General features: G+C 32.9%; 1 protein-coding gene across 2 annotated transcripts; it reads right to left on the minus strand.

The window, feature by feature from the left end:
• Positions 1 to 264: 264 nt before the first annotated feature.
• On the minus strand, positions 265 to 6,098 carry LOC132274636 (uncharacterized). 2 transcript variants are annotated; one of them, XM_059775960.1, is made up of 6 exons: positions 5,689 to 6,097; positions 5,063 to 5,616; positions 3,981 to 4,448; positions 3,320 to 3,697; positions 3,175 to 3,242; positions 265 to 667 (listed from the first exon to the last, which is right to left on the minus strand). In XM_059775960.1, the coding sequence occupies exons 1-6, from the start codon at positions 5,738 to 5,740 to the stop codon at positions 463 to 465; spliced, it is 1,725 nt and encodes a 574-aa protein (XP_059631943.1). In that variant the 5' UTR covers positions 5,741 to 6,097; the 3' UTR covers positions 265 to 462. The 2 variants fall into 2 exon arrangements, with proteins under 2 accessions (XP_059631943.1, XP_059631942.1); XM_059775959.1 differs by having other exon boundaries at positions 5,063 to 6,098.
• Positions 6,099 to 16,885: the final 10,787 nt, after the last annotated feature.

Genomic DNA, 16,885 nt, shown 5'->3' on the forward strand with positions numbered 1-16,885 from the left:
AGAATCTTCTGGAGACCAAAAAATAGATCTATATAATTTAAAATGCATTCCATGATTATAGACAAACACTCAATAAAAAATAAAAATAAAAACAGAAATAAATGTGCCAGTCTCATTTAAATTTTTGCTTGTGTGACGGGTTATGATTGGTCAGAACTATATAATAATTTCAAGTAAATAGTGGTACTAGAGGCAGCCCCATATTCTATCAACTCCATTCACAATGAGACAATAATCCCCAAATTCTGATCACATAAACAGCAATAAACCAAAGCCTTTTTCACCTTCAAATAAAACAACTGTTCGGCCCACTAACAGCACACTACCAGTATCCCATTAACAATACAACCTGCTCTACAATTCCGAAAGTCAAAGGGAAGGGCTAAAACATTTTTTACATGCAGAGAAGCTAAACACATTGCCAAGGGTTTCCAGCGTAAGAGCGTATCTCCTGACATGACGCTAGCCGGACACGTATGACATGGTTCGTCTGAAATCTAAAGGAGAATCGGGGAAATGCTTCCCTTTAGGTACCCACAACCCAGCTTCATGAGGCAGCAATAACTGTGGTTGAGGACTTCTTGCTGCTTCTTCAGTGTCTTTTGAAGAAGGAACTTCCTTCTTTTTCTTCACGAATTCAAAGAACTCTGCAACTTGGCGAGCATACCTTCACATTGCGGAAATGGCAAAAAGTAAGTCAATAACGTAAAGAAAACATTTTACCGCACAAAGAAAAAGAATGTTCGACCCAGTCAGTAACGTTATAAGATAAAAGAAATTAGAAAGAAAAATTAAAAAAAAGTGACAGAACTTTGTGACTTAAATGTCCAAGTTGGTGGTCCACATCATCTAAAAACCTAAAACACGTTCGAACTTTTGACAATTCAACATCTTCTCCACTAGGCAGCTTGGGGGATAAATAGATGGGAGATAATATTAAACCCACATTGAATATATTTCGCCATGACAACTCAACGAAGTACTACCTCTAGACTAGTAATCAGAAACAAGGATCCCTTTTCAGTGCAGCTCTATTAGAGCCAATCTCCCATCAAAGATAAGGGCAACAATAGCATTTTGACTGGCCGCCTTCTCGCCTATGTTGCATTTTCATCTTGAATTAACTGATCGTTACTGATTCATCCAATACCTTGCCTCACATAAATCAATCTTGCCCTTGATAGCATGATTAGCTTCTCATGAATACATCATTTCTTGCTTTATTTTGCCTTGTATTGCTACACATCCAATCTCAAAATTTTAACTTCTAAACTCATTTATATTATTTTTTACTAGTTGCTAGCATTATGACATTGAGCATAACTGGCCTCACGGGGGTCCTATAAATTTATCCCTTTTATTTTTTTTATCAGTATTCATAAAATCAGTCAAAAAGACAAACATTTGCCACCTAACCCATCCTGCCGTAGTTCGATGGCAACATTTATCTCAAGAAAAATAAGTTGCCATTCTTGGATAACTATTTCCCTTCAATCCAGTATGGCAATGTCCACTAGGATCTCCCTTCTCAAAAATTTCCAATAAATAAAAAGCTTCCACCCTTATCTCTAGTCGATTGACTCGTGGATACATTCTAACGCTTGACCAACTTTATGAATGAAAAGATAGGGAAAAAACATCGAAGTATTTTATCCAGGTGATATTTTCCACGAGGAAAATAAAGAAAAATGACTAAGCTAACTATTTAGTATGCTAACAATGCAGAACCTATTAAGTTGATAAAGAAGTCAACCCAAACCAAGTTATGACCTAAATTCAATAGATATTAAAAACAAGAAAACTATAAATACTAGTATATTATCAACCTCTAACAATTGAGTAGGACTCAATGATAAACTTGTTCAATATGCAGAAGAAAATATAATAAACATCAAAACATTGAAGTTACAATTACTTATTACATATTTAAAGAAATAACAATTAACCCGGTTGATTTTACAGTGATTGAATGATATGATTCTGAATTAAACCCCAAACATAGTAATATATTATCAAATTTGAAAAACTCATTACTATAATAAACAATTATATGTATTTGGAATTAAACCCCAAGGAAGAAAAAAAAAATTTCCAGAAAATATTCTTTTGGAATTTCTTTTCCATTTGTGAAAATGGATGATAGATGTTTATTGAAAATATACTTTGGGATTTTTATTTTTCGATTTGCTGAAAATATTATTTACTGAAAATGTAGTTTTGGAATTTCTTTTCCATTTCCATTGAAAAATTCGCACAAATAAGGTTTTTTTTTTTTTTTTTTTTTCCATTTCCACTGAATTTGGTATATATGTTTTTTTTTTTTTTTTCCTCTTACCTCTACAATTTCACAAAGGTAAACCACGATGCCCTCATCTTAATTTGGATAGACTTGTACAAGAATCATCACCAATAAAAATTGTTTCTCAGAAGTCTATGAATAAAAGATGTGATTAAAAGATATTCATATAACAGCAAGAATTGTATACTGAACTTCTACTCTAAATGAGGGCTATTGGGCCTGCTAAATCCACCCCAACCAAAGAAAACAAACACACACACACACACAGGTCTTCCTAAAATTATATCAGTATTTTGTTTAAAAATTAGAAGGTAAAATCAATCCATCATGAGGGTCTTCCATGACAACAATATGCTATAAAAAAACTGGTTACTGATGATAAAGCTAAAATATTGAAGTGTTTTTTCAAAGAAAAAGAATATAGTTACTCTACACATATACATGATTTAGTATATGCACAAAGAAAAGATTGGTGAAGTTCATAAGTCACTGTTCAAAATGAGATGCAGAACACACATCACTGGAAAACAAAATGCCAGAGATACAACCCAATCAACACCCACATTACATTTAAAGAATGAAATGAAATAATTTTACCGGTAGGCTTGTTATAACCTGTTGTAGACCAATTAGCAAACACAATGACGGATAATAACTGCATGTACAACATCCATGTAATCCATGTAATGCTTATATTTCATAAAGGATATTGTAAAGACATAATACTTTAGGACTGCAGATTACCAAGCCAATACTTTACCAAAACAGAACAAGGATTAATATGAACATAAAAAATAGACCAACCAAATTAATCAAGAGAATTTAAAATTTATAAACTTAATTTACTAGGAATTAAGAAGGGACATTTAACTTACTGCCGCTTTGCTTCAATATCTTTGCTAAAGTCAATGTTGGGTTCACAGTCAAGAACCAAAGCAGGAACCTGTTCAACACCAAACAGAGCTAAGTAAAAGTTTTATGTCAGACCATAATCCAAGAAGAAAATATAACGATCAATACCCTTTGGATGCTTGCATGCATATGATCGCCATCCAAATAAAACACGCGGTCCCTTATATCGGGGTGTAAAGGGCAGTCCATATCAAATGGTAGCTTATTGACAGACAATACTCCATGGTTTCCACTTTCGAATGGGAAAAGCCAGCTCTCATGCTTCTCATGTAAGTCACGCAAATAATCTAGGCTCACTCCGCCTTCCTCAGCTCTCTTTCGTAGCATCATCCGCCTATGGCAAGTATCAGGACTTGCTCTAAGATATATAAATCCATCAGGAATAAGTCCAGGTAAAGACGACACTACTGGATCAAACCATGAGTCGTAAATGCTTATTTCCATCTCATTCATCCATTTTGCTTCATGAACGGCTCGCACAAAGACCTTTTCAAGAAAGAAAAAGATAAAGTGAATCAGTCTCAATATTATCATTACAAGCATTGTCCTCTCAAATGGGATCAACAACAGGGGAAGAGGAGACAACTACCACATTTCAAGTCAATCAGTTCCAGTCATGGTCAAAATTGGAACACATTTACCAAATCCAAAATCTATATGAAACTACTTTCAATTAAATTTTGCATCAAAAGGTTAATTTCCATGCTTTATGATTAAAGATGAAATTCATAATTAAATTAAAGAAACTAACAAATAGCGGGATGCATACCATCCTATCACTGAAAACACTCCTCTCCATCAATCTGAGGGGCTTGATTCCACCAGCTGACTCTTTCTCCTGCATAAGTCTAGTAACGAACACATAGTTTTGGAAGGTATAGGCATACCTTTGTGGCTCAGCATAAAAAGCATCTAATATATTGAAATGATCTGGTCCAACATCCTGCCACTTGGCAATAGGTTCAGGAACAATTTCAACAAGATCTTGCAACTCAATCGTTTCATTAGCGATTCTCTGCAGGAAAGTTGTCTTTCCAACACTGATATTTCCTTCAACACAAAAAGTTAGGCGTTTCTTTTGGGTTTGTCTCACGTCAGAGTTGGAAACATCCTCCTTTAACTCATCATCAACCCTCTCTTTGATGAAAGTGGTTATACTCTCAGCATGGTTTTTATGAATTATTCCAACTGAGCCCTGTAAATACTCGACCATAGTCTGACTGGACTTCCCAAAAAACTACAGCAAAGCCAAAAAAACATTATCACTGGAATGAAATAATCACAAGTTTCTTTCAGTTCTCAACACAATAGAGTCTGCAATTGGTCTTCAAGTAAAGTACTCGAATCCATGGCTCCAGAATTCATGACTAGCAACCACTAGTTGGCTGAACTTGGATTAGATTACAGTATAAGTTGGTAGGATTAACCCTACTTATCAAAAAAAAAAATTGGTAGGATTAACCCTACTTATCAAAAAAAAAAATTTGGTAGGATTAACCCTAGAAAAGCTTGATTAAAAAAAAAAATTAACGAAGTGAAAAACAATTAAATTTTGGGAAACCAAAAAAAAAAGGGTCAACTGCCAACCATAACTACACAAAAAGTTGGATCTAGGCTGAAAATTGCTCGTAAATATATCATATACCTGTTGTGGTAAACACAAAGAGTTTAGCAAACTTAACTACATTTCAGCTTTCCTCATTTTCCAATACTAGGTAAGAAATAATTAAAACAGCATAGTACTTTGACATATATTCGCCTCAATAACAAAACCAAAACTCATCTAAAGTCTATTTCAAGCCAAAATTAGCAAAATGCATCAGTACCAAAAGAGAATGAGAGGATGAATACCTTATCCTTATAGAGTTGTTTGAGCTCTGCCACACCAGAGATACCCTTCTCCACCAGCTTCCTCAAATTCCTCGGCCCCACACCCGGAATCGTCAACAAATCAGGATTCCCCGGTAAAGCAGCCGCCGCCGCCGCACCACCACCACAAGAAGAGCCCCTTTGCCTCCTATTTACCCTCATCGGCTTCTCCTCCGAACCCGTCGACAACCCATTTTCGTTCTTTCCATCATTTTCAACACCGCCCTCCAAATTCTCCGAATCCTCCGCCACCGCAGCCGCCGGCGCAGACAAACCCTTATCCGCAGCCGTAATTGTCCACGTCGACCGAATCCCTGTCCGACTCTCCTTCAGCACGGCCCAGGCTCTAGGAGGGACAGTGTTGTCGATAGAGCACCGACAGATACGGCAACTATTACTGGTAGAAAAATGAGATACGGCGGTGGTTTTTCTGGCGAGAGCGGCGCCGGTAGCCGGCCGGAGATGGAAAGTGGTGGCGGCAGTCATCGTGGGTTGCGAGGGTAAGTAAGGAGAGAGGAATCTCTTGTTCTTGAACCCTAGAGAGAGAAAGTTGTGGTTCTTATTCTTGTGATAAAACCCTAGAGAGAGAGACGGAGTTGGAGAGTTACCCGAAGTACAGAGAATGGGGGTTGAAGGGCTTCGACGCAACAGCTTCTGCATCGCTTCCAAGCATTTCACGGTCCCACTTGTCTTGTCTTTATGTCTGTGACCATTGCCCACAGAAACATAGAGAGAGAAAGTAGTGTAGAGAGAGACGGAGCGCGGGAAGTTCAGGGGTCTTGCTCTGTTCTGGTATTTTTCCTTTGGTGGGGTTTGAAATGCGAAAAAGGGTTTTTAGGGTTAGGGATAGAGAGAACAAAGGAGTATGTATATAATGCTATTTTATTTACTAATACAATCAAAACAGAGTAAATACTATACTATATGTGTGTATTTGTCTGTCGAATTGTAAGCGAGGATTTAGGGTTTTTGGTCGGTCTGTCACAGTCCATCACGGATTTACACAAGAGTGGTCACTAGCGAACCATTTATGAGTTTTTGCCCTTTCCCCTTCTCTTTTACATATGCACTCCTTTTTAAAAAAATAGGCCCAACCCTCAAGTGAAATTACTCCGTAGTTTTTTTTTTTTTTGGGAAGAACTATTTAAAAAAAAAAAGAAATTATAAGTAATAAAAATATATATATTTGATGCGATATTACAATTAAAATATTTTTTAGTTTATTTAGTATCAATATTTAATTTTATAATAATCTCTTTCAATAGAATGAAAAATGATAAATCTAGTATTATTTTTTAATTCAAAAGTTCTACAAAAGCTCAAATAAGTAACTACCATTAACCAAACATTTATAAACATAATTTTTTTTTAAATGAAAACGTTTTGAAACAGATGAAAAGTAATTTCAATTAGTTCATTTTAAGAAGGAAACAAAAAGTGAAGTACCATTATTAAAAATTGGAGTGCCTATATCCCTTCTTTGTTTATATGTGTATGCTTATTTTTAATAACAAAATAGGAATATAATATGTTGGAAACGGAGGCAATAAAAACATAAACTTTGGATGAGATTTGAAATAGATTCCGCTAATAATTTTTTACGGATTTCTAGACAAGCGCGTTTCTCTCCGCAAGGAGATGAACGTGGTATATTTACTTTCTGAAATCCGTTTCCGGATGAATGAGAAATTAGCTCCAAAGTGTGGTATTTTGATAAGCCTAAATGGGTATGCAAAATATGGGAAGTGTTTGTCCCACATGGAAAAAATGTTAAAACAAATTGAAATTTAAATAAGTTGAGTTTAGGATTTGGGCTTGGGCTTAAGCCTAATTATAAAGTCCAGATTTTTCTTTCTTGGAATTTTGGATTGGGCCTAATTTTGGGCTGGGCTTATTTAAATGAGTTTCACAAATGAGTGAGTTTTTTGGGTGGTTGGTTTTTTGAATTAAAAAAACTACTTTTTAGTTTTTCTAAAAGGTTACACCTTTTAAATTAAAAAACCATATTTTAGTTTTTCTAAAGAGTTACACCTTTTAAATTAAAAAACCACTTTTTAGTTTTTTCAAAGGGTTACACCTTTTTCCGAACCATCATGACCAATGGTTGCACCCACTCGAAAAGGCACATTGCAATCTATTGGAATGGATGTGTCTAATGGTGAACAGACACCATGTGAACCATTGCAACCTATTGGAATAGATGTGTCTAGTGGTGAACAGACACCATGTGAACCATTGCAACCTATTGCAATGGTTGTATCCAATAATGAAGAGATACACCCTATCCGAAAAGACATTTATGTTTCTATAAATACCCCCCTTTGGATCATTTGCAAATTGTTCATTTTCATTTTCTTCTATCTCCCTCTCTAGACTTGAACCCAACCCAAGTGGGTTCAAACCATAGGTTAAGTAGTCCGAACCACTTAGACCCTAATCCAATTTCATCGAGCCATATTAAGATTGGTTCGAACTATTTGATTCGAATTGCACCCAATTCAGCATTTATATAGCATAGATGCATTTTTGAGTCAGAGAGAGTATTACACGGAGAAGGTTCGCCGTATCCACGAGTTTGTAGTGCTGCTATCGGTGGATGTAGACCGTTGTATTCTGGGAGATAGAAGCCACTGAGTCCGTTAGCACCACAGCGGGGCGAATCTGTCTTAAGGACATAGTATCCAATACTAGCCTTGGTCCAGGTTCATTCCTTGCATATTATTATTATTTTATTGCTTTATTTTGCATATTTAATTAAATATAGAGTTGCATATTTAATTAATGATTTATTAGCATATTGTTAATTATCTCATGATATATTAGTATAAGGGTTATTATATCTTAAAAGTCACATTAAACATATATTTTTCCAACAATCTTAAGACAGATTCCTTCCTTGCGTAGATTTTATTATATGTTTCTATTTAAGATATAAACAAGTAGATATTATACTAATAGTTGAGATATGATAAAATAATGTTATATACATTTTTATATGATAATATGTTAAATATTAATGCATTCAATATTATGTGAAATTGAAGCATGTTATATAAGTAGATTATTGAATTATTCAATATTGGTTGAATTATTTAATTTTGTAATATGATATTATGAAGTATATGACATTACCTTAAACATGTACCAACTAAAGGTGGAAAAAAGTACTTCGTTACTTTTATCATTGGTTGCACAAGATACCGTTATGTGTATTTGCCACGAAGCAAAGATGAAACCTTAGAAATGTGACATCATATGAATTATGGAAAGGTTGAAAATCTTTTTATAAATTCTTAAAAGTGTGGGGGTGTCTATTTAAGGTTGCAGATCCTACTCTTATGAAAGGTTAAAGTGGTCCTAAAATGTGACAACCTTGTAGGTGAGTCTGTCGTGAACGGGTGCAAGAGGCACTAACAGGCTACCACACTAGGCGAGCTACAAGTGCACAGTCCCCACACATAAAACCTTTGATAGATTATGCTCATAACAGTATTGCATATCATTTCCTTGTGCATAAATCATACGATGAAAATAAAGATGAGCTTAGAGGTAGTAAGAAGGTTAGAACGTCTAAATCTTTTATTCCTGATTTTCTAGCATGTTTATTGGAGAATAAGCCACAAAGCTTTAAGGAAGCAAATTCTTCTCTTGATTATTATTATTTCTTATATTAATTATGTGATATAATTAATCATGTGATATAATATGAAACTATATTGTTGTGCAAGTTTAATATTATTTTTATAAATGTTTACTTTCATTTGATACTATAATATTGAACTATGTAGTTGAATTACTTAACGTGTATTGTAATTCAAATTTACAACATAATTTATTTAATATGTGATATTATTGAATTTTGTATGAATGGACTAGTCCAACTATGTCAACTCTTCTGATAGTCAAAGGAAAACGATCTATACTAGTGTTTAAGACACGTATAGCTGTAAATGGGCTGAATCAGATAAAATTTTCCAATAACTCGAAAGAATTTAATGGAAAATGTTATGGATACACTAAACAAGTACACCAAGACAAGCTAAATCAAGCTAGTTAACTCTAATATACAATTTAGCTAAAAACTAAAATGTTATTGAGTTACAAACTAGTTAGCTTAAATATAAGCTAAAATGATTAATGAGGTGCACAAAACCTAAGAGGAAGATGAAAAACTGTCAGTTGGTTCTAGCTCTTAACTTGATAGTAAAAAAACATGAGGGTGATGAGTAGCCATTTTAGCCATAAGCTATTTGAGCTATACATCATATCTGCTCATGTAGGAGGGAATAATACTACTTGTAAAGTAGTAGCTTTTGAAGAATATTCTTCAAAACAAATTACTCTACTACCAAGATAGACCACTTAGATAAGTGTGTACTAAAGTTATGAGTTACTAGAATTGTTAGCTAAACAAACTTAACTTCAAGCTAACGGTAATAACTGAAAAGTGGGTGCTCATCATAACTTAGTAGTGAGATATGAGAAGAGTGTGTAATAATACTTGAGAAGTGAGTGCTCACTCTGTGGTGATTGTATCCAAAACTTAAATAATAAGATAATTATTTGCTTAAATGATTGAGTTATGTGATGTGTGACACATGAAAGGTTATGACATGTTAATATGACTAACTTAACATGAATAACTCAATTCATAAATACAAGAGATGTGGAAGCAAATATTAATTAAAGCCCATATCTCTAGCATTAATTCACAGTCACGTCAGTAACATATTATAAAAACAAGTTAGAAATAAAGTGAATACATATGCACTAGAGACTGTTAGACATGCTTGTTGAAAAACGAATATAGAACCTTGGAAAGGTAGATGGGGTGAAATATTTAATATATGGTATTTCAAGAGTTAGAAAACCATAAGAAATATATCATATATAAAATTTCAGGATTATCTCAAAGTTGTGGAGGGATATTGTCCATAGATAAAATTTGCTATGAGTTACCTCACCAAATAAGAAATACTTATAAATGTAGGGTTCTTAATCCTAAGAAATTTTGGATAGAACCAAAAATCATTTATAGTATTATAACAATAGTGCATGTTGTTTCTTATGAGGAAAATATTATGGAACAACTAGAAAAGTTCTTTTTCCAACGGAAGAGCTGAGTTATTTGTTCTAGTTGAAGAGTAAAGTGTGCAAGCTTATAAGTCCTTGAGTGAATTAAAGCTAGTACCAAGACAATGACATAAATGTGATGTATAAGTCATTGTATGCCTTAAAAAAAAATTAATGATATACTAATTAGTATATTTGATATGAAAGATTTAACATCTAATAACATAGTATATTCTCAATAGAGTGAGATTGAGATAATACTAGTTATGATAACAAAAGGCTAGCTAACTTTTGTAGATGTAAATCTCAAATATAAATACTAGCCAAAGTATATCATTAGTTGAGATTGCAAGACATCTTAATAACTGTGTTTAATTGCACATTTTCAATCCAGGATCGGATCACTGAAAAAACAATAAATTGGATAGTTGAGATACACCCTAAATCCAATATTGCATAGATCGAGGTATATAACTAAATTGGAGGTGTAACAGTGATGCAATCTGGATATGGGATATTAAAGACTTCAAATCCAATAGTGGATATGTCTTTTATATTAAAGGTGTAGTTCTATGTTCTTAATATAACTCAAAGTTAGAAACTTTGAATAAATCAAATAGGGAAGTCAATAGACTTCACCTAGAGGAAAATTCAAAGTAAGTCTACACCTGTGCCACTAAAGAAAATGATATTGCTAACAATAAGTAATTTTAGGACACAAAGTATACAGTTGCTCTCACCTGGAGAAATATCTGCAGAGTGTAATATTTCTAAACACAACATTGTGGCCACATATAAAATTGAAGGTTGTACTAGAGAGCAATTGTACAGTTCATCGAGGGGAATAGGGTTTAAAGCCGAAAGCTAACGAGTCACCTTAATGGAAACCCAACCTAGCTGACTGGAGATCCCAAGATCTAGGTTCAAAGGGACAACAGAAATTCTGAGTGACTCACCAGAAGCACTGGGAAGATATAAATCTTCTACCCATTTTTATGATGAGACAGTGCTACCTACAGCGATGATCAGGTTAAGCTACGCTTTTAATGACTCTTATACCTTGAAAATTCAAGTGGGGTTTGGTAGGATATTCTTAATAAGAAGTCACCTATATGAGTGTGAAGTGGGGCCGTTTCTATGAGAACTATAAAGGCTAAGTTTTCTAGAGCACTCATTGAATACCAGGACTTGTTCAGGGCCAAAATGAACACAACAATGAGAACCAACTTTGTGAGGAAAGCTACTGTGTGTTTGTTATTGTCTTGGTTTACACAAATGGTTGAACAGTTCAAGACATCGCGTTCACTGGTTAGCCAGTAAATCCGATAGCAATACACTAGGGAAGGTTCAAAGCCAAAAGCCACCTATCCTGATGCAGTAACTTTTCGACTATACTCTCTCTAGTGTCTGCATGATCATCTTTTGCATTTTACGCAAATTTCCATTCATGTGGGAGATTGTTGGAAACGGGGGCATTAAAAACATAAACTTTGGATGAGATTTGAAATAGATTCCGCTAATAATTTTTTACGGATTTCTAAACAAGCGCGTTTCTCTTCGCAAGGAGATGAACGTGGTATATTTACTTTCTGAAATCCGTTTCCGGATGAATGAGAAATTAGCTCCAAAGTGTGGTGTTTTGATAAGCCTAAATGGGTATGCAAAATGTGGGAAGTGTTTGTCCCACATGGAAAAAAATGTTGAAACAAATTAAAATTTAAATAAGCTGAGTTTAGGATTTGGGCTTGGGCTTAAGCCTAATTGTAAAGTCCAGATTATTCTTTTTTGGAATTTTGGATTGGGCCTAATTTTGGGCTGGGCTTATTTAAATGGGTTTCACAAATGAGTGAGTTTTTTGAATTAAAAAAACTACTTTTTAGTTTTTCTAAAAGATTACACCTTTTAAATTAGAAAACTATATTTTAGTTTTTCTAAAGGGTTACACATTTTAAATTAAAAAACCACTTTTTAGTTTTTTCAAAGGGTTACACCTTTTTCTGAACCATCATGACCCATGGTTGCACCCACTCGAAAAGGCACATTGTAACCTATTGGAATGGATGTGTCTATTGGTGAACAGACACCATGTGAACCATTGCAACCTATTGGAATAGATGTGTCTAGTGGTGAACAGACACCATGTGAACCATTGCAACCTATTGCAATGGTTGTGTCCAATAATGAAGAGATACACCCTATCCGAAAAGACATTTATGTTTCTATAAATACCCCCCTTTGGATCATTTGCAAATTGTTCATTTTCATTTTCTTTTATCTCCCTCTCTAGACTTGAACCCAACCCAAGTGGGTTCAAACCATAAGTTAAGTGGTCCGAACCACTTAGACCCTAATCCAATTTCATCGAGCCATATTAAGATTGGTCTGAACCATTTGATTCGAATTGCACCCAATTCAGCATTTATATAGCATAGATGCATTTTTGAGTCAGAGAGAGTATTACACGGAGAAGGTTCGCCGTATCCACGAGTTTGTAGTGCTGCTACTGGTGGATGTAAACCGTTGTATCCTGGGAGATAGACGCCACTGAGTCCGTTAGCACCATAGCGGGACGAATCTGTCTTAAGGACATAGTATCCAATACTAGCCTCGGTCCAGGTTCATTCCTTGCGTATTATTATTATTTTATTGCTTTATTTTGCATATTTAATTAAATATAGAGTTGCATATTTAATTAATGATTTATTAGCATATTGTTAATTATCTCATGACATATTAGTATAAGGGTTATTATATCTTAAAAGTCACATTAAACATATATTTTTCTAACATAATATTCACCGGAAAAAAGAAGAAGACAATATATAATTTATTCACATTTTGAAAAAATAATAAATTAAATTATAATAGATTTGTTTGGTAATATGACTTGATGATCTTACTATATTTTCTAAAGTTTGTTTTCTTCCTAATATTTCCATTGCTTTAAAATCTTATACAACAAAGTAACTAAAGATGTTACTTTTATTCCCCTAAAAAAAAAAAAATTAATATACTATTTTTTAAAAAACAGATAAAAGAATTACTTTAAGGCTTGTTTGTTTGCATTTAAAATATTTTTTATTTTCTAGTGTTTGATTGTTGTAAAATATTTATGAAGGAAATATATATTAAAATTTTACAAAAATAATGTATCCATCAATTTTTGGTAAGTAATTTTATACGTTCGGTCCAAAAAATTCAACCTAGACCTTTGCCAAATACCTAAAAATAAAAATAAAAAAAAATATTTTACTTAAAAAATAAAAAAATATTTTACTTCGAAACAAACGGGGCCTAATTTTAGTATTTTCTTCAATTAGAAAAGAGATACATAGAATTAGAATGTCTATACGTGGAGTTGTGAGAATGAAAAAGTCAAATACGGAGTAATAGAATATTAACTAGAGTTTAAGTTAGGGAAAAAAAAAAAAAAAAATTGCTTCTTCCTTTTATTCATTTTGTTTTTCATTCTTTTTGTTTTTCTGATAAGGGCAAAAAGACAATAATTGAATCTTTCTCATGTTTTTTCAAGAATATCCAAAAAGCATGTATTATTTATCTGCACGTGTTCCATATTAGTTCCAATAAGATCGGATTCGGCACCAGTCCACGTCAACCAGCCCACCAAGCCAAACTTGGACGTATAGTTTTGGGTTTGGGCCCAATGCTTTCTTACGTTACTTTTCTATTTTTTTTTTTTTAATCAAATCTTTGTTGGCTCAAGTCCCATTCGAGTCACGATTTACGGCGTGAACAAATAAAATGAGAGGGAGGTAACAATTGGTTTTCGGAAACCACAAACCCTAAACTGCCACAGCGAACAAACCACAGTCAAAGGTCCAACCAATGGCATTAAATTTTTTTTATTTTTTTATATGAATATATAGATATATGTATAAAAAAATTATATGGACACGTAATATATGTATAAGACAAATTTAAATCAAGATTGTACTAATATACCGAGTATAAAATTACACAAAACGCTAAATCATTTAAAAATAGAATATTATAATAAAAAAATTGTGAGAAAAAGATAAGGAATAATAGAAAAGTGCCGCTCAAAATCTTAAATCTCTAATTGGGAAGTGAATTTATTCTCAACTTACAATGTAGTCAGGTAAATTTTATATTAAACAACATTTATTTATATTTTGTATATATATATTAATGCATTGATACTACTACAATGAGATAACCGTTTAAAACTGGGGCATTAAAAACATAAACTTTTGATGACATTTGGAATAGATTTCGCTAATAATTTTTTGCGGATCTCTAAACGAGCGCATTTCTCTTCATAAGAAGATGAACGTGGTATATTTACTTTCTCAAATCCGTTTCCGGGTGAATGAGAAATTAGCTTCAAAGTGTGGTGTTTTGATAAGCTTAAATTGGTATGCAAAATGTGGGAAGTGTTTATCCCACATGAAAAAAAATGTTGAAACAAATTGAAATTTAAATAAGCTGAATTTAGGATTTGGGCTTGGGCTTGGGCCTAATTGTAAAATCCAGATTATTCTTTTTTGGAATTTTGGATTGTGCCTAATTTTAGAATGGGGTTATTTAAATGGGTTTCACAAATGGGTGGGTTTTTTGGGTGGTTGGTTTTTTGAATTAAAAAAACTACTTTTTAGTTTTTCTAAAAGGTTACACCTTTTAAATTAAAAAAACCATATTTTAGTTTTTCTAAAGGATTACACCTTTTAAATTAAAAAAATCACTTTTTAGTTTTTTCAAAAGGTTACACCTTTTTCTGAACCATCATAACCCATGGTTGCACCCACTCGAAAAGGCACATTGCAACTTATTGGAATGGATGTGTCTATTGGTGAACAAACATCATGTGAACCATTGCAACCTATTGGAATAGATGTGTCTAGTGGTGAACAAACACCATGTGAACCATTGCAACCTATTGCAATGGTTGTGTCCAATAATGAAGAAATACACCCAATCCGAAAAGGCATTTCTGTTTCTATAAATATCCCCCTTTGGATCATTTGCAAGTTGTTCATTTTCATTTTCTTCTATCTCTCTCTCTAAACTTGAACCCAACCCAAGTGGGTTCAAACCATAAGTTAAGTGGTCCGAACCACTTAGACCCTAATCCAATTTCATCGAGTCATATTAAGATTGGTCCGAAACATTTGATTCGAATTACGCCCAATTCAGCATTTATATAGCATAGATGCATTTTTGAGTCAGAGAGAGTATTACACGGAGAAGGTTTGCCGTATCCACGAGTTTGTAGTGCTGCTACTGGTGGATGTAGACCGTTGTATCCTGGGAGATAGACGCCACTGAGTCCATTAGCACCATAGCGGGGCGAATCTGTCTTAAGGATATAGTATCCAATACTAGCCTCGGTTCAGGTTCTTTATTTATAATTATTATTTCATTACTTTATTTTGCATATTTAATTAAATATAAAGTTGCATATTTAATTAATGATTTCTTAACATATTGTTAATTATCTCATGACATATTAGTATAAGGTTTGTTATATCTTAAATGTCACATGAAACATATATTTTCATTAACGGTAACTTAATAAGCAGTCCCCTGTACCCCATGTCCACCCATAATATGTGAATTTTATTTATTTTTAATAGTAATTCCACTTTGTATCACTCATAGCTTTTATATCACATATTATTTTTTTGACATTTTTCATATTTTTATATATGTAGCCAAAAGGAAAATGCATGGAATTTTTAGATATATTTATCAAAGAAATGAAATCAAATAAACAAATATCCAAAACTATTCAAAACATTCATATTTTGGATAATCAGTCACTTTTGGTCTTACTATTTGACTTTTTTCAAAAAAATTATTTTCTTTTGTTCGACAAAATAGTTAAAATTAAAATTTGATGATCACCTTTGTCCAATTCTATCATATCACTTTTATATGATAAGTTTTATTCGATTAATAAGATTGAATGGTCACACTCGGAAATATGCTTTTGGAATTATCATCGCCTGAATAGTACATAGTATGAATATATATATATATATATATATATATATTGTGCATATGTATATATATTGTATATTGGCTCCCAAATATTAAGTAATTTTTTTTTTCTTTTTTTGTAGAAATTAACTAATTAAGTAACTTAATTGGTGAATGAATGATGGGAGCATTTTTTTTCCTTTTCTATTATTTAGAGTGAAAAAAAATGTTACTCTATAAAATGTTTTTCAAATTTAAAGTACATTTTCTGGAGTGTTTGAAAAAAATGCTACCCTATTAAATATTTTTTAAAATTAACATTATCTATTATTGAGTGTGAGAAAAATCAAATCAAATGCTCCCAAAAACATTTGCTATTTTATTCAGCATAAAAAAATAAATAAATAAATAAAAACGAGGTAAAAAAATTCAGCCAGAAAAAAATGAAAAGAAAAAAAAAGCCTGAAGAGGACCACACCCACATTACCTTTCTCTCAGTACAGTTATGCAGTATTCATCTCTATTCTTACCATTTTTTTATGTCAAATAAACCTATATATATACATATATATTTGTACACCAACGAAACACTATTAAATGTTATAGTCGAATTTTTCATTTGCCAGATTAAAATATCACAAGAGTATTGGGGTAAAGTGAGCATGGGAGACAGAAAGGTGTTTGTTGGGTTCGTTTTGGTATTAAAAATCTTTCGTATGATTCAAATTACTGATTTGAGATATTTGGAAATATAAAGTAATTTCAACCCCA

The sequence above is a fragment of the Cornus florida genome, unplaced genomic scaffold, assembly GCF_030987335.1.
Source record: "Cornus florida cultivar Cherokee Brave unplaced genomic scaffold, ASM3098733v1 CherokeeBrave_3.0.0_Hap2_Chr09, whole genome shotgun sequence".
NCBI lineage: Eukaryota > Viridiplantae > Streptophyta > Magnoliopsida > Cornales > Cornaceae > Cornus > Cornus florida.